Below are 23,615 nucleotides of genomic sequence, written 5' to 3'. Positions count from 1 at the left end.
AAGGTATTCTACAACGAGTAGAAGAGTGGAGAACTCTCCTTGTGAAATATTTCTGGACTTTCTCAATTGTGCTAATATCAGATACGTAATGAGGGTTCCAGACTGATGAACTGTATTCGAGTATTGGTCTAGCAAATGTTTTGTATGCTCTGGTTAGTAGTGTGATATTACCAGAGAAAAAGCTACGTAGGATTAGGTTAACAACTCTTAATGCCTTTTTGGCTATGTAGTTGCAGTGGGCTCTAGCACTTAGATCATTAGAGGTGAGTATTCCAAGGTCCTTTACAGAGCTTGGGTCATCAACAAGTTCTTGACTATTCAGCTTGTATTTTATTTTCTGATTTTTTTGCCAATATGTAAGACAGAGCATTTATTTGTTGAGATTTGAAGTTGCCATTTGTTTGACCATTCAGATACATAGTCGAGATCTTTTTTGAAGGGTAGCAGTATTGTCTGTGGTATTGAACAGCTTTACATCATCAGCGAAAAGAACGCAATTGCTCTTAATATGATCGCAGAGGTCATTTATGTAGAGTATGAAGAGAGTTGGTCCTAGAACACTGCCCTGGGGGACACCACTATTGACAGGTACTGGATTTGATAGGACGCTCCCGATTTTGACCATTTGTTGTCTGTTTGACAGGAATGCTTCTATCCAGTTATTCAGTTGTCCAGAGATACCATAGGATTTTATTTTTTAGGAGTAGTTTGTCGTGTACCACTGAATCAAAGGCTTTACAGAAGTCTATGTAGATTGCGTCTATTGCTTTGCCCTGGTCGAGTTGTGTCGTCCATATGTTTTTGCAGTGTAAGAGTTGCAGATTACAGGATAGTTTTTTTCTGAAACCAAATTGTTTATTGGAGAGTAGGTTGTTTGTCTCTAAGTGGAGGATAATGGATTGGTTAATAATTGATTCCATGACTTTACAGGTGACGCAGCATAAGGAGATTGGCCTGTAATTTTCAACTAGGCTTGGGTCTCCCTTTTTGAAGATGGGGATGACTGTGGCTTGTGACCATAGGTTAGGCAAGGAGCTGGTCCTGAAAGATTTTTCAAAGATTATGCTTAGAGGTTTGGCTATGGCAGTGGATAGCTTTCTTAAGAAGTAGGCACATATTCCATCCGGTCCAATAGATAGAGATGGTTTTAGATTGCGTAGTGATTTTTCAACATTGTCTTCTGTGAAATCGATATGTATTAGATCATTGTTGTTATCTGTGGTACGGCTAGGAAATACTGGGTATGATCCATTGCTGTTTACAAATACTGAGCCGAATAATGTGTTAAAGATGTTGGATTTAATGGTGTCGTCGTTGCAGTCTTTACCATCAGGTCCTATCAAGGGAGGGATGGACCTTGAGTCTTTTAGTTTGTTGTTTACAAAACTGTAAAAAGCACGGGTGGAATTGGTGCTTAGAAGGTTTTCCTCTTGTTTAATGTGATAATTGGTGCATTCGGTCTTTATCTGGTGGCATAAATTTTTGTATCGGTTTTTGAAATTGGCAACGTGACCAGATTTGTTTTTCCGCCAGAGTGATCTCTTTTTGGACCTAATCCTGCATAGCTTTTTCTCTGGTAATATCACACTACTAACTAGAGCATACAAAACATTTGCTAGACCAATACTTGAATACAGCTCATCAGTCTGGAACCCGCATTACATATCTGATATTAACATAGTTGAGAAAGTCCAGAAATATTTCACAAAAAGAGTTCTCCACTCCTCTACTTGTTGCAAAATACCTTATGCCACCAGACTTGAAATTCTAGACCTAGAAAACCTAGAACTACGCCGCCTTTGGTCCGATCTAAGTATAGTATATAAAATCATACATTGCAATGTCCTACCTGTCAATGAATACTTCAGTTTCAACCATAACAACACAAGAGCAAACAATAGATACAAACTCAAGGTTAACTGCACCAAACTTGATTGCAGGAAATACGACTTCAGCAACAGAGTTGGTCAATGTCTGGAATACTCTACCTGACCCTGTGGTTTCTTCCCCAAACCCCAAAAACTTTAGCCTTAGACTGTCTACTATTGACCTCACCCCTTTCCTAAGAGGTTTGTAGGGGGCGTGCATAAGCGCACCAACGTGCCTACCGTCCCCTGTCCTATTGTTTCTTTTTATTTTTCTTATATGTATCCATTTCATGTATTTGTAACTATGTTTATACTTATACCTGTTATCTTATAATCGCTTGACAAAATAAATAAATAAATAAAAATAAATAAATAAATAAAGGGAAAAAACTTCCTTTTCTAACTGGTCTACATCTCCAGCTCTTTGCCTTGGAGGACTAAACCAGGGGAACAGCTTCTCAGTTTACAACATTAATCATCCTGTGAATGACTTTGGAGGTTAATTGCTTAGGTCAACCAATCCCTTTTTAGTATTCTCACACAACACATTGAGCTACCCCTTTTCACTGACCCAGTTCAGCTTGTTGAGAAAGTCACTGAGTTGTTAAGAAGCTTCCATGCGTGCAACCTTTGCAAAAACCAGGTCCAATTCAGAGACTCGTTATCAATAGTTGGCCAAGAGGGTGCACTGCACTTAATAGAATTTTCTTTGGATTGATAACCTAAAGTTGCCCTTACTCGTTTGTTGGCTTAGAAACTTTTGCAAACCAGATGTTTATTTAAGCTACTCATGCCTAGTTAAACATACCACAAATACATACCGCAAAGTGTGTAAGATGCTAAGTTTTCTTTTCTTTTTACTTTTTTTGCTGCAGCAAATTAATTGGGGCACAATATTCAAAGAATATGAAGGGAAATATCCATTTAGTTAATCATTAGGTACTAAGGCAGATACTTAATAGAACTTAGCAATAGCATTTGGACTTATGTATACTGCTTCACAGTGCTTTTACAGCCCTCTCTAAGCAGCTTAAAGAGTCAGCCTCTCCTCCCCAACAATCTGGGTCCTCATTTTACCAACCTCGGAAGGTGAGATTCGAATTGCCAAACTATTGGCAGCCGGCGGTGAGCAGAATTAGCCTGCAATACTGCATTCTAACCACTGTGCCACCATGGCTCAATGAAGTATAATGTATAAAAGTATAATGAAGGTATAAGCCAGGTTTTCCACTTAGTTGTTGCATCATTCTTTGATAATGCTCAGCTCATCAGCTCATTTTGCTAGTATAACTAAAGCTCATCTTTACCGCCCTGGTACAATCCCTTTCGCCTATTAAGTGGAGCTAACCTTGTCTGGTTTCCAAGTCCAGCCAAGCTTAAGCAGCTGCTGCCAGTTGTCAAGAGTTATCTGTGTTTATATAAAGCTCTCCATGATGCTGGCTTTTTGCTTTTGTGTAATTTCTGGTTTGCTTACTTTCTTGTTGATGCATATTTTTCAATTTAATGTCCAGCATTGTTGATCAGTGCATGTTTGAAAAATGTGTAAAGTTTAAAGCAAAGTAGCTCAAAATAAACTTGCAAAAAGAAAATCCTGATTCTTGAAACAATTTATGGAAAATTCATGGAAACAATTTATGGTCCAATAGAAAGCAGCAAAAAGAGGCATAGAAAATAACCAATGTCTGTGGAAATTCGTTTCTACTTCTCTTGGATTTGCTGTTGGTTCACTCATCACCAGAAAATATTAAACCACAATACTTTATTAATCATTGACAGAGAATTGCCTTAGGCAAACATTTATTGGACATTAAATCCTAGACAAAGCACTTTTGCAAAGGAAGCAGAACCATCATAATTCACAAATATGCAATACAGCTACTAATTTATGGGTACAGCAGCTTGTGTACATACACTCTTCTGGGGATTTCTGATTTCCATCTGTTATTATAGGAGGGGAGGATCCCTCCGTTACTGGGGGCAGGAAGAACCAAGTCCCTGACCACAAAGCAGGCACTTCCTGCCTTGCTTGTTTTTTCTTCGTTTTTCAGGAAATGCTTCTTGAATCATCCTTCCAGGCTTGGAAGATTTCCATTGTTTTTGTTCTCCTGTTCCAATTTATTTAGCAGGCCCATCATCCCACACAAAATTGTGGTTTCTATTTCTTTTTCTTCCATCCTATATATATGCCATTCTTCTCCAAGCTAGGAGGGTATATAAAGATTGGTACAAGGAGTCCTCGAAGTACGACCACAAATGAGCTCAAAATTTCTGTTGCATTTGTTAAGTGAGTTTTGCCCCATTTTACGCCTTTTCTTGCCACAGTTGTTAAGGGCAACTGTGACAAGAAAACTTAGCAATGCAGCTGATTTAAGTTAATAACCTGGTTAAGTGAATCTGGCCTCCCCATTGACGTTGTTTCTCAGGTTGCAAAAGGTGATCACGTGACCCTGGGACACAGCAACCATCATAAATATGAACCAGTTGCCAAGCATCTGATCACATGATCCTGGGGATGCTGCAAAGGTCGTAATTGTGAATGGTCATGTCACTTTTTGGTAACTTTTAATGGTCACTAAATGGACTATTTTAGTAGAGGACTGTCTATACTTCTCCAACTCTGAATGCCATCAAGTTGTCTATGCAGTGGAATCTCCAGCTAGATTAGAGGGGTCAAAAAGGGCCCATGTTTAGAATCATTGTACTGCAGTAAGTGGACCTAGCTGGACCTCTCCTGGAATCCTTGAAGCCATATCGCGTCATTCCCAAGGGAATGTAGCCAGTCTGAGCAGATCCTTGTAAACATAGCAACTAACTGTTGAAACTTTTCTGGTTGCTTTGTCTCACTACCTCTCATGAAAATTTATGGAACATGAGTATCAAAATAATTGCCAAACTCAAGATTATGCAGTTCTCGGTCAAAGTTAAGACAGCAGGGTCAGTTGTTCTATTACTGAAATATTGTGCATTACCTACCAATCAAATGAAAACTTGTCTTTTGCAATTTAGAACTATTTTTCCGTGGCCTACTTTCTGGAGATCAAGTGGTGGATTCTTTTTGTATGCCACTTTTTGTGGGATGTTATGAATTTATACAGTTGCCTGCTTACCAGAGATATCCTGGGCAGCCAAAAAATAATTAAAACAAGTCAAATTAGAAATAATAATTGAGTAGAATTTTGTGCTGAAATTAAAAAAAAAAAAAAGAATTCTTCAGGATTAAAAATGAGAGGTTGGATTCAAGATAATTATTTAATATTATTGATATAGAAAGGGCACAAGGCACAAACAACTCTCCTCCCCAATTCCTTTCTTGTTTATTTATTTTCTTGTTGCCTGAACTGCTCTCTGCCAACCTCCTTTGTCCTCTCTTGGCTATATATATCCAGCTCCTCCAAACTCTTTTCACAGGGCTTAAGAACTAATCTTCTGATCATCCTCAGTGCCCTCTCCAAATCTGGAGAATGGAAAGTGATGCCCAGAATGGGATATCATATACCATTTGACCGACAGATAAAGAAGTGGAAGAATCAATCCTTAGGAGGATTTGGAAATTACATTTCTGTTTATCCAGTCTAAAATAGCATTTGTCCTTTAAAAACACATAATGGTGGTGCCTTCAGAGTCATTAACTTTGGTTGTAACACACATTGCACGTATCTTTAAATCCTTCCTTGTTCTCTCCATGTGTAAATAACCAGCCTTTGAATTCTGATTTTTTTGTACAATGATTTAATATACATATAAAAAAATTCAAACAAAATATAGTCAGGCATTTTAAGCAATGCATACATTTTTTGAATCTGCATGTCCAGATAAACTGAAGGCAAAAGCCAGGAAAAACTAAGTTGTTTGTCTTTGGTAGTTCACCTAGCATTTTGCATTGATATAATAAAACCTCACAGGATAATGAAAAAGCTTGTGGATAGCTCATTTATTGGAAGTCTTCAGGCAGGAATTCAAGAGTTTGACTTCACATGCTCCCAAACTTTTGCTGCAAAATTAAGGCCTCCTTGGGAAAGGAGATATATCCCTGCTAAATCACCCTGTGTTGGGGGGTTCAAGAAAATTCCCTGCTTCTGCCTTGTAAGATCAAGGATGGGCAGCTATGGCCCCTTTATGGCCTGTGAACTTAAATTCCCAGAATTCCTGAGCCAGATGGTGTTCTTGAGTTATGCTGGCTCAGGAATTCTGGGAATTGAAATTCATAGGCCATAAAGGGGCCATAGCTGCCCAACCCCATTGTAAGATGAACAACACAAGATCAGCTTTGTATAGCTCACTTAATTTACACGACAAAAGATGCTCAAGATTTTGCCAGCATTTATCTAACATGATACTGTCTAGTTATTTTACACAGCTATATATATCCATTTTGCTGATGGCTCTGGAGACAACAGACACATGAATGTATGTGCTGGATGTATTGTGCAAGTTGGTATAATGGTTCTTACATGTGGAGGAAAAGAGGCAAATACTGGTGAATCTTAAGAGGCTTTTGTACTGTGAATATACCCTCATGCACACACTTATATACACGTGGACTCCTGTCTGTGCATGCACGCTACACACTAATTAAGAAACGCAATCTCAAACGATATACATGGATAGCACATAGCAGCTTACATCCAATTACGTACAAAGTTTCACAGTTAAGAGCTTGCTTTTGAAAAAGCTATTCCACAACTTCGGGAAACACACCTACTTTGATGTTTTTCTATAAATAATACCTTTACAAATTCAAAGTGGTCCATATTTGGGAACTTGATTATCTAGTCTCAGGAAATAAAGCCATGTTAAAACCTGTGGATCACCGAAGCACAAAGGGCTTTAAAAAGCCTGATGCTCTTTTATTCGTTTCTAATTGTTTTTCTAACTCCGGTAGGAAAGGAAAGAGATGGTGGCTGAAGGAACAGGCAAGTTCTCCACTTTTCTTGTAGGCATCACCCGTCTGACAGCCATCCGACACAAATGCTGGAGGCTGGGAATGTGTTTGGGAGAGGTCCAGAAATACACGCTTCCATCCTGTGTTCTGTGCGGGGAGGAAAAAAATATATACAGGAATAAATTAAGTGCCGTGCACTTGCTTTTTCTCCAAGGAATACTAGCTGTCATACAGACTGCAATCCTCATCTTCAGCTGGAGGGGATGGAATCCAAGCTCTACAGAGCAATGTTTCTTGACCCTGGCAAGTTTAAGATGTTGGACTTCATCTCCCAGAATTTGCCAACCAGTATTCGCCAGCCAATATTTGGCTCTGCGGACTTGCATGGGAGGCACAAAAGACCATCCAATCATGGGGCTGCTTGGTGCCATGAGAGTCTCTGCATTTATTGATCAATTTTAACAGTTAAATTGCCTTCTTGGAATTTTGTGACCCACTGAAATGGCTGTAGTTTTATAATCTTATAATTTTAAGTTTTTAAATCCTAAATTAACTTCAATATTTTAATGTTATGTTATTTTGTACTATACTGTGCAGCACTCAGGGCTGCTCCTCTTTGAGGGAGAAGGGCAATCTAGAAATACAAAATATTAAATATATAGATACAGATATGATTTTCTAGAAGACAATGAGTTGGATCCAGAAAAACCCATCTAACTCATCTGCTGCCAAGGTTATTAATACCCCCCAGCTAATGATTATGCAATTTTTGTGATACCAAAATACTTTTTTAAAAAATAGCCAAATCTTGAGAGGTTGCCAATCTTGGCTAACTGTAGGACGCCCTTCAAACTTTGCGAAGGCACAACAGAGCCTGTTTGATTGTATGGGATCATAAAAGGACCTGGCAGATGGGCACGCTGTGTATTCTGCACTGGTTTCCTGGAGGGTATAAAGGTGGGATCTAAAGCTAACAAATAAATAAAAAGAGTAGCTCTTCTTTTGAGAGTTTAAATTTTATGCACTGAGCTGCCTTGCTCCAGCATTGTGACATACATATGCTGCTTGGAAGGTAAAGGGCAGAGGCCATATCACTGCAAAAAGGAAGGCTATTCGGAGAGAGGCAGTTTGTACAACGGTTAAGGTGCCAGCCTAGAAACCAGGATATGCTGAGTTCTAGTCCTGTCTTAGGCATGAAAGACTGCTGGTCCAGTAACTCACTCTCAACCCACTGAGTTGTTGTTGTGGGGAAGAAGAAGGAATATCATGTATGTTTGCCACCTTGAATTACTTGTAAACAAAAGGTGGATAAATCAAATGAATAGACAGAGTAAAAGTAAGTAATTGTAAATGTATAATATTTTCTCTTGCAAAGTCTCCTTACCCAGCAGCTAAAACACTGCCATCAGTAGAAAAGGCACAGCAAAGTCCATTCTTTAAAGGTGCAACTTGCACAGGGTAATCCTCATCAATTCTCCAGAACCGAACCAGCCTGAAAGAAACAGCAGCAGACAAATTAGAGGCCTGATGGAGATGTCGCTTGCAAAGTGTTTTGCTTATCCCATGCGTGAGATGGCTTCCAGAGGATTCTCGAAGGAACGGAGGATCCGTGAAAGAACATAAATACAGAGTTTGGGTGTGGTTTTGGATCAGCCAACTGGATGCAAACTTTAAAAATAATTCTGAGTCCAAGCCAGGACTGTAACCCAAGGAAGCGCCTCAGACAAGACCCTTCCTAGTTCTAATAAAGGCAGGAAGGGAGGAAACATATTCAAGACTTGCAAGATTTTGTTCATTAAAACCTTATAATAAAGCTGGTATTAACTTGCCTACTTTGTTTTCCTAGTCTGGTCTACCTGATGGGGGCTGATGCCTGATAAGCAACAAACCATGATATTTAAACCACAGTAACTGGTCTATGCAAAATATTCATCCAAAGGCAGACAAACAAAAATTGGCTTTGTGTAACATGCAAATGCAACCATTGTAACTCAGCAGCAATCCAAAGTAACGCACACCCTTTATAGGAGCAAAGGGAAAATTATATTTCTTGCTGAAACAGAATATTGTGGCTTGTTTTTGGTTCTGTGCTTGAAGTCTCATACTTCCACAGAGTTTTAGAGGTGGGCAGGGGACTGTCCACTTGTACCCCAAACCAATTTAAGTGTCATTTTGTGAAGTATGCAACTACAATTGGCCACTGCCAAATTTTGCAGTACGCAATTGTCTTATTTAAGAATAGCATTCTGGACTTCAGTATGTTCATACCCAAATCTTGCCTTATCCACTTTATGCATCTTCTACTCAGCTGTCTAGACTCTATGGAGATTCTCAATCATTTAAGTCATGGTTGTCCAGAAGGTGCTTTTTTCAAAAGGCAACTAGATTTTCTTGGGTTTTTTCCTTTCTTAACGTTTTGCTCCTCATCTAAGAAGCTTCTTCAATTCTAAATGACCAGTCAGTTAGAACTGAAAAGCTTGGATGAGACGCAAAAAAAAATGTTCAAGAAAGGAAAAAAACTGAGTCCCAATGCCTTTTGGAAAAAGCACCTTTGGGACTCGTATTCAGCTGTATCTCTGGAAAGCCTTACAGGCTCTGACTTATCTTTTCTTCACTGGAGACCATGACATTGAGAGCATTCTCCTTGGCATGCTCTAATGTGTTGCCAACCAGCACAAATCCCAGTGAAAGATTGCAATTATACTTTCAGGTGTGATGAACCAGATCTTTCAGGCCCATCTTTCTCATCTGCTCTTACTAAAATGGCAGGTTATTTTATGGTTTTCTTACTAGCTGAACTCTAGAGGGCACTGACTATTTTTGAGCATCTGTTATCAGACAGAAATGTCCGACACATAAATTAAAGCTGCTACATTATGTGTTGCACTTCATTAAACTTTTGACAGTTTTTTCCTTTTTCTTTCTAATATGAATTAACCTTTGACACTTAAATGATTACTCAGGGCTGACCATAGTCACTGAGTCATCACAGTTCTATTTTATTTCCTGAATGGGCTGCACTTTCTGATAGAAAGCATGCTCAGGAATTCTGGGAGTTGACGTCCAAAGGTCATAAAGGGGCCAGAGTTCCCCACCCCTGACCTAGATTATCCCACAACTTTCTCAGGCATGTCTGATTAGGATGCAAGGCTAATCCATTCTATGACAGCAAGCAGCAACATTTGTTAAATCCTGTCCTTGAACATAACAGCTGACACCCTTTCTTGATTTTTAAGAGAGCTTTCGAAGTATTTTTAAAACCCAACTTTGGCTTTTTTTAAAAAAATCATTTGAGATATTTGCCTCTCTTGATGATTATACTTAGACATTATCTTGCTTCTGGCTCAGTTACTGCTCAGGCAGCCACTGTAGAAAACTGAAATTGTAAATAAATGATTATATTTTAATCTGATTATCATGGATCTTTAATGGCAGTTAGGGCCATATTTTTCTCATCCACCTACATGAACCAGTGCAAGGGTTTAACGAACAAGATTATTTTCTCAACCAGCAAGAACTAGCAAAATCCAGCATGCTTTGTTATACGTACTTGTCATCAGCAAGTGTTGCAATATGCAGTCCGTCATGACTGAAAGATACAGATCTGACCCAGCGGTCATTTGCTCCTCCAGCAAATATTGGAGTTGGAGGGGGAAACAGATGCCTGGCAACAAAAATGAAACGTTCTATCAAAGCTTTGGAAGCAGTTGCAATTTATTTAATCTTTAAGATCTACAACAGAGGTCCTTGGGATCTGTGACCAAGTGCCAGAGAACGAAGGAAGATCTGTGCAACTCTCCCAGCTTCAGTCGCAGAAGATCCCTTCCAAAATCTCTCCTTTTCAATTTGCTTGGACAGAAGCCAACATTTAAATTAGCATTCTTTCTGTTTTCTTTCAAATAGGAAGAGACTTTGTCAAAAGCATCTTAGGGCTACTTAACAACCTACAAGGTATAACTAGTTTAAAGCAAAGCACTGAATGACAATACAGGTAGTCCTTGACTTAGAGCAATAACTGAGTCCAGTTATAAAATTTATGTTGCTAAGCAAGACATTTGTTAAGTCAGTTTTGCCCCATTTTACTTTTGCCACAGTTGTTAAGTGAATCCCTTTCGTTGTTAAATTAGAAGCACGATTGTAAAGTGAATCTAAGTTCTCCATTAACTTTGCAGAAGGTGATCACATGACCCTGGGACACTGTGACCATCATAAATGAGTCACTTGCCAAGCATTTTGATCATGTGATCACAGCGATGCTGCAACATTCGTAAGTGTGAAAAAAAGGTCCGCTTTTTTCAGTGCCATTGTAACTTCAAATAGTCACTAAATGAACTGTTGTAAGTTGAGGATCACCTGTATTGATGTGAAGCAGTCAATAAATTACCACCAGAATCAACAGTCTGCAGAATCCTAGGTTTCCAAAATGGGCCAGAGCTTCCTATATTCTTTTGATCTCAAAAATGCTTCCCACTGCTGCCCCATTAGAAGCATCCATCAGTGCTTACAGGTATTTCCAAATTGCCCGGGGAGAGGGTGGGGTTTATTTTTTGGGGGGAGGAGGGGAGAAGAGCCTGAGGTACAGAGAATCTCCAGATGGAAAAAGAAGGGGGAAATCCATTCTGCATGAACAAAATTGAAACCACCCTATTGCTCCCCTGCTGTCATTGCTTTGCTGGGTGTTGAAGTTCGTGCATCTTGAAGTTGCCAAACTTAAGAACGAGTGGATCAGACCAGGGCACAGGCTTACCCAAACTCCATCAATATTGCTCCAATATGGGGGTCCCAGATGTAGACGCGGGTGTCGTAAGATGCAGTAGCCAGCAAGGCTCCATCAGGGGAAAACTCACAGGCTACAACATCGTTGTGATGCCCCACCAGTTTTCGGATGAGGGTGTATTTATCCATATTCCAAAGGAATACCTGTAATCAAAACAAGGCCATGTTACAGTTCTGTTCAATTCCAGGGGAAACATTTTCACACCCAACCCCTCCCCCACCCCAGATCTTTGTACTAGTACTTGGAATTAAAATTAAAGGCCAAGCATGATGAACTACTACAATTAAAGAATATGCTCAGTGTCATACTCAGAATTACAGAAATTAAAAGTATACATGCAGTGCTAACATGTTAAGTGTTATTCGTAATGTAAGCCAATAATATTTAAAGATGTCAAGTAGAAATTTAACGGTGTAGGGTTCTTAACTGAAAGGCATGTAATATTTATCTACTTTTAAAATAACCGTAATAGGGTTAAAGTACTAACGTCCCCGTTCTGTTCAATTATCTACCCCAAATTTAAGAAATATACAGACAGAAAAAAAAAAAAGGAAGGTTAACATATTGTTACTCCCGTGGAATTCCCTGTGAGTTTAAGACCACTTGTTTACAAGAGGCTTGGATCTCCAACGACAGCCTAGGAAGAGAAACAGATACTGCAAGCAAAAACAGGTATTGTCACAGCCAAATGACATGACACTTGGCAAAAATAAAAATTAATCCAAGTTATTAAAAGTATGCACATTTTAAGCTTACTTTTAAGTATAAAAATCAAACTTATTGCCAGGCTCTTTCCTTAAATAAGGTTTCAATAAGTAAGCATTTCTACTGGCAGGCATGGCTTTAATACAGTTCACATGCATTTAAATGCTTTGTCACATTGCGGTCAATTTTAAAGCACGTCTGGGAGAAACTATCAAATTCATACTACATACTTCTGTGTATTATCAATAGTCTAGCAATGAAAACAAATCTGCACAGAAGATAGGTTGTGGCTGTTATTTTAATAACAAAGTTTTTAAAAAATATATACATCTCTGTATAGTAAATCACTCTGAGCCTTAACACTAGGCAGAGCTTTTAAACATACGGTCGCACAACATGAATGTGTGCACAACACTGAATTTGTGCATAATATGTAGAGCAAGTAAGTTAAGTCTCTGTTAGGTTACTATAACAAAACTTTGTTAAATCAGCTACAGTAAACTGACAATTGCCTCAAAGTTTATAAGACTCCCAACATTCCACAGGAATGGAAAACTAAAATATTAAAGTTGATAGGGTTTTTTTTTCTTTAAAAAGGAGTCTGTGGCTCTCACCAATGAGAAAATAAAAAAGAAAAGAAAGGGAAAAAAAAGCAGAAGGTGGACATCAACCAGCACCTGCGTACGTACAGTACACCCTGCAGCCGAATGCAAGGTTACTTCGTCCTATGGTAAAGTTCGCCTCCAGCCTGGTAGCCGGAGGTGCCAATCTTTCTGCCCAGCTAACACCATTGTGCGCTTGTCTGAGTGGTGCCAGCTTACCCTCAATCACACCAATATTGCTGCCACCACCTGTGACAGGGAAAGCAAGAAGCTTATGGAAAACACACAGCCTAAAAGATCAAGGCATACATCCACATCTGTTCTGTTTAATTACTGACTAGTCTGCCCTCTCTATGCCGCTGCTTCGTAATTTTAAAAATATGTTCTCCCCCAATCCCCAACCATGCTAACCTGGCTAACCTGCTAAGCTGAAGCCAGGATTCTTGCTAACCCATAGGATGGACAACTTGGTCAACGCTGAAGGCCACTGCAGAAGAATTTAAAAACTGACTAATAGCCGCAGCACCCACCAAAAGCCGAAATATTCTTCTTGCAAGAATTTGGCTGGGCTAAGTCTGTAATTAAGAGCTGTGCAATTGCAATGCCATAAAATCAATTCTGAAGTGGTGGCTCTGAAGGAAGATACAAAACCACACCCCAAATTATTTTTTTATTTTTGTTTTAAAGAGGATCTATTTTTTAAAAGAAATCTTTAACCCAAAAGCTTTACAACGGTGAATCTGGGCCATCCTCCCAGCGCATTGCAAACCTTGGATTTTGCTCATTATTTTTCCAGGCTTACAGCCAACCATTTATGCTAGAAATTTAACTTTTTGCAGGAAATGTAGAATTCCCGATCCCAACAAAACTCTTGACTCCATAGAAATAAGCCTCAGGAGACACAAGTTGCCCACCCGTATACGAGTTCAATGTGAAATTTATTATGGTATATATAAGAAAGTCTCACATATGCTTCCCAAAACTTAGTCCCACTGATTAAAACCAATGGCTTCCCTCCCAAAGTAGTTCTACAACTTCCAGTCTTCACAACCTGAGTCTTTCAAGATGTTTTTCCAATAGCATCACTGTCCATTTGCCATCTTAATTGAACTATCCCATGTTAAAGAACATCTGGAGAGAATCAGGTTGGAGAAGGCCCTTTATGTTGAAAATTAACTTAATTCTGAACTTTGCAGCAGGGCATTGCAATTTTATTTAAAACTAACATATCATAGTAGCTCTTTACAAGGCACAAGGGTTGCTTGTAGTTAAATACCAACCAGGAATGCTACTGTATTATTAAATAGGAGAGCAGCCCAGGCTTTAGGAGGAAAATATAAGAGGCACCAAGAACAAAACATATATTTCTACTAATATTAAACCATTTATTCTTAAACTGCAATTTGTATTTATTTGTAAAGAATTATGGAACAGATGGAGACATGCAAAGATTCATTTCCTCTGAATCTAAAAGCAACGCAGTGTCAGCTCAGTAACACATAACTTAGCAACCTTATGCTAATTACTGTAAATATTTTGGTCATGCAAATCCTCACATCATCATCAAAGCAGCATGACACCAAGCACAAACATATTTTATTTTAATATTCCAAATTATTCTTTGCTCACAATTGAAATACAAGCTGAAGATTATGAAACTTTGATACCTACTGTTTTATTGGTTCCCACAGAGCAGAGGATGGAAGAATCAGGAGAAAAAGCACAGCTATACACCCAGTTTGGGTGTCCTCTTAATACTTTCATCATATTTCCTGGAAAATTAGAGAAGAAAATGGATTGGTATCAATCACTCTCTGGGTTATAGTGATTGGCATTTAGTCTATGTAATACCCACTGTTCTTTGCCTGCATGAAGTTAAACCAGTTGCCAACTTAAAAAGATGTTAACAACACCAAGAAAAATTATGAAAAATCCAAAAAAGTGTTATATTATTGGTGAATATACTAGCCCAGATCTTATCGTGTTCCTGATGGTAGCAGGACATTGGTTGTTCTTTAAAGTGAATAGAAAACAAAATCAGCTTTCCATCTTCTCAAGAAGGTGGTGCCATTAAATAAGCAGCAACAACTTTTAAAAATGAATTGTAGCAACTTCCTTACAAGTAGGGAATCAAATTTCAATACATTTGAGGTTGAACCAGGGTGGGTTTCACAGGAAAAGAACATCATTTCAAAATTCCATTCAATTTATTTAGAACATGCTGCTGCTACTGAATAAATGGCTCCCTGGTCTTTTATCATCCTTTGTAGTAAAAGGATCTGTAATGTATTTTCTGCCAAGGACCACATGTAATCTTTAAGAAGCGTGCTACAAGATACGAAGGACTAGGCCTTTTATATGCCTTAATTTTAATTTAACATAGTATAGCCATTTGTGGTATATTTGTGATATTACAACAGTGGTGGCTTCTAGGATAATTAGAACACCTAAGATTTTGGTGACAGTAGGCTCTATAACACAGTTGTCCCTTTCCCGAAAACATACCATCATCCTTTAGGTCCCACACTCGTAATGTTTTGTCTCTTGAGGCCGATACTAGTATCAGGCTGCCATCAGGGGCAAAAGTCAAGTGTCTGACAACTTCAGTATGGTCCATTAAGTTAAGGAGGAGCTTTCCTGTAGGAATAATGCATTTTAGTCTTCCAATTGCACTTATCTTTATGTGCTTGATATTCCATAGTTAAGGCAGAGGACAAAGATCATCCTATGAAATATTGCAGCTCTTGAGATAGTTTTAAATTGAGAAGCTGTAAGAGCTTTCCCATCTCTATTATTATTTTGAACATGTAATTCATATACATTTATAAATCTTGAAAAGTGTGGTATCCAATGCCATGAAACCCAAATTTTTATATTGTCTCTGCTTGCAAGCAATTGAGTGCTATTTTATATTTTGTAATATTAATATAGGAAATTTTAAATCAAATGCATATACAACATTACCCACAACTTCTACATAACAGCTCAAATGCCCTGTAAATTCTTTGTGGCAAAAAAGAACATTTTAGGTGGTATAGGTTTTCACATTCTTTAGCCAAAATAAGAAATAAATTATTGTACTGAGCTTTTGAGAAATAAAATGTATCTATTTTACTCCCAGTCTCCAGAATTCTCACTCCACAAAATAGGCCTGGAACCTTTGGAGAATTACCAAAATTTTATAGTTAAAATACAGACTTGACCCCCCCAAAAGACTGTCCATCCATATTGCCAGACAAGTTTGCTCCAGCAGGGATGGGATGGCCATTCTTACATGCACTTTTGAGTTCTGTTAGCATGAGGTGGGCATTTTCATAAAATGTCTGCCTGGGAAAACTTGCTTATTCATAAAATGGCTGACAGGTTAGCCATAGCCAGTTACAAAACAGCCATTTATCAGAGGGTGAAGTAGAACACAAAGATATTCCCTACTGTTATAATGGGTCTTTGTGGGCCCAACACCACCCATAAATAGGTTTCCCCTATTGGAAAGAGTTTGCTATTTAAATAATCAGGAGGAGCAGAGAGATTGGTGGATAGAAAGATAATCAGTGAATTTAATATCCCAAGGATGTGCACAAAATGGGACAAATCAGTGTAAGAAGACCTGCCGAACCATTCAGGGTTGGCTATCGTTCAGCATAAAAAATGTTACAGTGATTCCAGATTTGGACTGGGAAAAAACACACTCACAGGAATCCCAGAATTATTTTACAATGTAGAAGGCTGGTGCACCCATATATCCCTCATTGGTTTATCCTCATCTCTAATTTTCCCAGCATAATTTCTTTCCTCCACCATCTAGCAACCTGCCATGTCTTTGGAGTTACCTCTCTCTCTACCTTCCCCTATGAACACTCCCACCTGGACAATTCCAGTTCAGTCTGTATCTGGAACAATCCCCATCCCCCTTTCTCTCGTTTCCCGACCAAACATGCATATTACAGCTTTTATGTGAACCACCCAAAACCAGCTGTGCTTGTACAGAACACATTGTGCACACATTATTTTGCACGCTTTCTGTGTGTTGCTTGTCCCTGACCTTCATGGCAGTCCTTCAAATATTCAAAGGCAGTTATTGTACCACCCCTGGTTGTCTTTTTCTGATGCTAAACAAATCCAGGTCTTTCAATAGCCCTTTTAATCTCTAGGTCCTATATTGAACTAATGAGGTATTACATATACACTTATGTTTATTTTGGTTTTTTTTAAAGAAACCTTTGATCCCAAATAGACCTCCTTTAAGTCAATATACTTGAGTTATCTACTGGATAAACTTTATAAAAAAGTGCCATGATAACATATCTCCCAAGCAGTTTCCAGATTTTAATACAAAAGACACTGGATCAACATTTAATGTTTATGCAGCACAATGCTGTTTGTATTTCAGTTTTGAAGAATTGGGCATCAACTTGTATTCAGACTAAATAAAAGTTAAACTAGATGAAAATTACAGTTGTAAATACACTTTCAGGAAGTGAAATAATTTATACTAAATGAACACATAAAACAGTGGCTCACAAGTAACAAGAGTCTTTTCACTTATTGTATGCCATTCTTGCTCATCTTCTAAATAAAAAAATAGGAATGCTTCTCCAGATATCACTAGCTTCCTCTCAATTCCAACCAACAAGACTGTATTACTTATTTATTAAATAAATTTATATAGCCACCCAAGTCACATATAGGTGAATCCTGGCAGCCTATAAAAATTTAGAAATCCATTACAAAACCTCCACCCAACCACTTCCAATGGTAATGACAACACAATCAAATTTGCCATTTGATTAGCTCCATCACCATCCGTGATGCCCAGGCCTGCTGACAAATCTACCTTTTAGGGCCTTTCAGAAAAGCAGCGCAGGGAGTGGGCGCACAAATTCTCCTCAGGGAGAATGTTCCATAAAGAATGGGCCATCACCAAGAAGGCCCTTTAACATGGTCCCACCAGATTATAATTTCCAATCAGTGGGACCTATAACATGCCCTGTCTTTCTGTTCTGGTGGGCTGAATAGAAGTAATAGAAAGGTGGTCCTTCAAATAACCCGGTCCCAAGTCATGTAGGTGCAAGACTGGTAGAAGCTGTACTATGGCAACATCTGAAGGGGGCTAAACTCATTGTTATTTTAGAAGGAAAGCAAGACACATGAGTTCTGGCAAAATGTCCTTCCTTACCTGTATAGGCATCCCATATTTTGATGCGTCCATTGGCTAAGCCTGTTGCTAATAGAAGCTGGTCTTGACCAAATCTGAAACGGTGCCATTCTATATTCACACAACGACTCTGTTTCTCAGGTACTGATGATCCAAATGCAAGACTCCAGACTATGTCGCCACAATCTATGACCTGCTCACAAGGCTTGTTTTTCTGGTCGCCATCACTGCTCTGCCTTAAAAGCTTGGAATGATTTAAGTTGGCAAAATTCTTTCCACCGTGCAAAGAGCTGTGGGTGAAAAAATTAAGGGTAAATATTCTGCAAAAGCAAGATCCAAAGGCATGCCAGTTTATTTAAATAGCCTGTTATAAACTGTTATCACATCCCAGCCCTTTGGTCTTTAGGTCCCAAGAACATCAAGAAGGATCATCACCGACAAGGGATTCTGGTTTTCTAGTAAACATTTCTTTATGGAGGTGGTCAGTAGACAATACTAACATCGATCACCTCATATTTGCAATCTAGTATTCAATACATGAAGAAAGATGATCAGTTCTAGCTAGAAGAAAGCATTTTCTCTCTATTCCTAAGAAACAGGCTACTTCTTGGGACAGAAACAAAGCAGAGGGCATACCAAGGCCAAAGTAGAATTTATCCATGTCTTCTAGATTCAAATCTAAATGTCAACCCACTGAGCTACAACTAGTTTGCTTCATCACGAGGAAGTATGATTAAACTGAAGAACTACATCTTTAGTTCCCACAATCCTTTGAGAAATCACTCTCTTATTGGGTTAAATATTCTCTTCTGTTTAGAACAGAGCAGCCTTTCCTAACATGAGGGATTTGGGGAATTTATCCAATATTAGTTAGAAGACCAAAAGGTAGAAAAAGTTAGAATGGGCAATTCCCATGAAGCCAATGAGAAAAGACACAACAAACTTAAACCATATTTTTACTACTGTTTAACACTGTGGTAAGACACAACGCAGCTGCTTGGTAAGTGCAGTAGTGTGTTATGCAAACTATACGGTGGCATTTAAGTTACACTTAATGTGTCATGACATATGCTATATTTAAGCAAACCATAATCGAGCACAATGTATATATTCAGGCAAAATATAACCGAGTTTAATCTGCAATCTTTCTCTGATATTGTACTTAATTTAAATTTTAAAAAAATCCATAATAGGAAGACTGTAGAAAGGTCTCAAACAAATAGACAAATAGACTTTTCTAAGCCAGCCATACTCACAAGTTCTTAAGGCACTGAGACCAGGGAACAAGCTTTACTATGCGATGGCCTTGTGACCAAGCAAAGTAGGAGCCATCTGGAGCAAAAGCAACTGTCCAGTTTTCACGGCCACACTTCTTATCGAAAGGAGAAACTGGAGCTAAGAGTTCTCCTACTGTCCGTGACCTTCCTAAAAAAATAAAGTTCATCTTTTGTCAGGCATTCAATAGTATAACTTCATACAGAAGTTAAATGTTTTGAACAATTGTGCATGTGTAACCTGATTCCGCTTTCAATTCCCCACAACAGAATATAAAAAATATATAAACACACAATTTCAAAGTCAGAAACATGATAAACAACATAAATCTGAACAGAATCTAAGCACATCAAAAAGAAAATGGCTTGTCATTTCAAAAATTATAAGGGACAAAAAGTTGTAATTCCTCCTGCTGCCACATGCAAGACAATTTAGATACTACAATTGAGGATTAGAAACTATGTGTGGGTTTTTTTTATTGTTGTTGCTGTTTTGAGTCAGATGAGAATTGTGATGATTACATAGAAAAATCCATGAAGGTTTTGGGTAGCATTTTTGGAAGTGGCTTGCCCATGTCATCTTCCAAAGACAGAGCAACTGGGACTAGCCCAGTCACCTAGCCAGGTGGCTTCATGCCTAAGGGAGGACCTGAACCCAGGTTTCCCTGCTCCTAGACCATTGGACCTACTAGATGTAGCAATTGGGAAATAATTTATTGCACTATTTATTCAAAATACGAACAATTTAAGCAATGTTAGTATCAATAAAAAGTCATATCATTTTGCAGATCATTTTACAAAAGCAAACAATTTGCATCCTGTATGTGCTTGAGGTTTTCAAACAGTCTTGTTCCTTCAAAGGACTTATGAAATTGGACATGGATGTTTTAGTAATTGTTTCTATACTGAGATAATTCACCCATACTCCCTGAAATTATTAGTTTGCTGCAGCAGCTCTAAATACTCTCTGGGTAGCTTAAAGATTAACAAAATTATCAAAAAGCTAGGATACAATCAATTTGTTCACCTTTAACGTATCACAATTCGTATTTCAGTTGAATTCTTATATCTGAGTGTTTTTATGTGTACTATATGCTATAATTTCCTGGGAAGGGCCATTATGGAGAACACATAAATTGTCAGAAAAGGAAAATTGAAATCATGTTCATGAAAGGAAGAACATCCACAATATATCAAATGTCTATGGAGATTTTCAGCCATCCAGGTCATGGTTGTTCCAAAGGTAATTTTCTACAGGAAACTGGACTTTGTTTTCTTCTTGGAATGTTTCCCTTCTCATCCAAGAAGCTTATTTAATTCTCTTCTTCAGAACTGAAAGAACTTCTTGGATGAGAAGCAAAATGTCCTCATGGAAAAAAACCAAAGTCCAGTTGCCTTTGGAACATGGTATAGCGATCAACACGTTATTGGCTATTCTGCAGGCTAAGGTAGCATTTTATGCTTTGCCATTATCTGTAGATGCAAAGATAAAAACTCTTTTAACCTTCTGATACTTATTCCCATTTGATCAAATCCCTGACGCCAGCCTCTTCTTCACCCTTACCTCCAACTCCCATGTTTCTTGTCTTGTGATTGGGCTCTAAGTCCACTCCCACCCACCTCCATTTCAATTTGGAACCCAACTTATAAACCGCAGCTAATTTCGTTTTCTTCAGCCCTGGTTTGTCCAGATGGACTAAACCACCAATCCAAAAATAGGGCCACCATCAACTCATTCTCCAGATGCCTCCTGCCAGCTGAAAAACATTATTCAAGAATTACATTTGCTCAACAGCCAGCATGACCGTCTCTCCTCCAGACGTGTTGGAACTACAGTCCACGTCATCTCCTTTTTAGTGTGCAAAGTGGGAATGGTGTGAACTACTCTTCTATAACTGCGGACACTACAAGCCCTTGACTCTGACCACAAAGGCTCTACTGTCAACGTGCCCAACCTCCCCTTCAATCATCACACCCACCCACATCCTTCAAATAACTGAGGGGTCAGGAGTCATCTCCTTAGCCACTATTTTTAGATTGGCAGGGATGCTAAAGGCAAAGCAAAAGATTCTCTTACGGTGGAGTTATTAGGGTCACCATAACCTTTCTCCCTATAAATGTAGGGCTGCTTCCAATATCCACCCAGATGCAATTTCTCTGAAATGGGTTGGATCATTCCTATTAAGGCAGAAGCAGACTGACATCCCCCCCCACTTCTGGAAGCTGACATCAAGTTCCTCTTCTTTTGCTTGCAAATGGCTTTGCTTTCTTTCCCTGTACACGACCACTGGTAGTCCTCAACTTACGACCATAATTGAGGCCAAAATTTCTGTTGTGAGAAATTTGTAAAGTGAGTTTTGTCCTATTTTACTTTTTTTATTTTTTGGCCAGATTTGTGAAGTCACTGAAATTGTAAAATTGGTAACATGGTTGTTAAAAGTGAATTTGGTTTCCCCATTGACTTCGCTTGCCGGAAGGGCACAAAAGGGGATCTCATGATTCAGGGAGACTGCAACCATCGTAAACGTGAGTTAGCGGTCAAGCATCCGAATGTAAATCACATGACCATAGGGATACTACAAACAGTCTTAAGTATGAAAACCAGTCATGTCACTTTTTTCAGTGTAGGCGTAATGTCAAACTGTCACTGAACTGTTGTAAGTTGAGGACTACCTGTATTCCTTTTGAGACACCGAAGTATTGACATCTGCATTTATATTATACAAATACACATATGCCCCAACAATTCCTACTGTGCACCATTATTCTTTGCAGGAAAACGAAGCTTTCGCTTCTTAAGGCAGCATACCCAGGCATTTAAAATTTTGCTTTTGTAAAAAAGTGGCTTTTAAAAGGCTAGCTTAAATAGACTGCCCTTCCCCAACCTGGCGCCCTCCAGACTTATTAGAGGCTCTCATTATTTGTCTCCCCAGAAACAAAAAGTGACCGAGACCAACATCAGCTGCAAACCAAATAATCGGGAAAATGCGAGACGGAGGAAATCGAGCTTACTTACCTGGGAGTAAGACCGTCCCCAATGAATTTTTTTAAGCAAGCATGCACAACATAAAGCTACTTTCCCCCGCCCCTCAAACAGGTCGACCTATACATACCCAACGGATTTCTCTCAACCGTCCCGCCGTTTATTAACCATAAGCCTGGCAACGAAACATTCTCTTTAAAAAAAAAAAAACGTGAACGGGCTCTTTCTTACCAATGAGATTCTCGTTAACACTCGGAGGAAAGCTGGCCATCTACGGAGCGGCCCTTCACTCCGGCTCTGAACAAGGGTTTTTAAAAAAAGTAAACGAAGGAAGGAAAGAAGGACACAACTGTCAACCTCTCCCACTCGCAGCCAAAGAAAGACAGACAAAATGGCCGGCGCAGGAAGCATTATAAAGAGGGGGCGTGGCTTGGCGGGGATCCGCCAAGCCACGCCCCTGCGTGAAGGGCGGTGAAGCGGCTTGGGGGAAGACGCTCGTTCTGTCTTTTTTTCAGCCCCTTAACGGGGGTGAAATCTCTTTGTTTTTTTTAGGCCCCCCCTTTTTTTAGTTAGAATACGATAGGCCCACCAGGGAAGATGGTCCGTTGGAAGAATCCATTATGTGAAGAAAAGGAGGAATAGAGGCTTTCTTAAAATTACAACCCAATATATTTCTATTGGGATATGACTTGTTAAATTAAAACCTGTAGCAGTCAAGTAACTTAAGGTGGTTGTTGTGGGGAAAAAGAAAAGGAAAGAACTTGAAAAGTATGAAAGGTGGATAACATTTAATAAATAAAGAAACAACCACTCACTTATTTGTATCTTCCTTTTCCTCCAAGAATGCAAGACAATTTACATGGGATTTTGTACAAAGGTGTACTGTAATTTTCATATGCAAAAAGTGAAAAATGCTTTAGATTCACCCACTGCATATCTTCCCTTCATTTTATCCCAACAACAACCACCACCCTGTGAGGCTGGTTGGGCTGAGAGAGTGGGCTGGCCCAAGATCACCCAGTAAATTTGCTGTGGGAATATTAATATTTTAATCTGTCAGTTGTGATCAGATGTTTCAGTCTGTTCTAACACTGTTCAGAGATTACACTTTCATTTTGACCAACACAGAATTATCTCTTTGTTTCCTCCCACATATTGTTTTGCTTTTAATGAAGACTTCCAAAGTCCCTATTATTCTATGATTCTAATGTTTTGGTCCTAACAGTAGAGGCCCAAGGGGGGGATGTGCCTCAAATGCCTTAAAATAACTTTTTCATTATGCCAAGATGGAGTTTAACCGCACCCTTTTCTTGGCATTTGCTAAATATGAAATAATTGGAGATCTGGAAACTTTTTCAATATGTCTCTG

General features: G+C 38.9%; 1 protein-coding gene across 1 annotated transcript; it reads right to left on the bottom strand.

The window, feature by feature from the left end:
- Positions 1–6,322: 6,322 nt before the first annotated feature.
- Positions 6,323–22,630, bottom strand: WSB1 (WD repeat and SOCS box containing 1). Its single transcript, XM_026680433.2, has 9 exons — positions 22,478–22,630; positions 19,246–19,414; positions 18,011–18,279; positions 15,340–15,471; positions 14,506–14,606; positions 11,498–11,670; positions 10,301–10,414; positions 8,135–8,242; positions 6,323–6,897 (listed from the first exon to the last, which is right to left on the bottom strand). Exons 1-9 carry the CDS (start codon positions 22,515–22,517, stop codon positions 6,738–6,740), a joined length of 1,266 nt encoding a protein of 421 aa, XP_026536218.1. The 5' UTR covers positions 22,518–22,630; the 3' UTR covers positions 6,323–6,737.
- Between the last annotated feature and the right edge of the window lie 985 nt (positions 22,631–23,615).

Source organism: Notechis scutatus, chromosome 1, assembly GCF_049901735.1.
Source record: "Notechis scutatus isolate UNSWTSFEM ecotype Mainland chromosome 1, rNotScu1.2, whole genome shotgun sequence".
NCBI classification, from domain to species: Eukaryota; Metazoa; Chordata; class Lepidosauria; order Squamata; family Elapidae; genus Notechis; species Notechis scutatus.
Note: the sequence above shows the minus strand (reverse complement) of the source record. Positions and strands in the feature narration are given on the sequence as shown.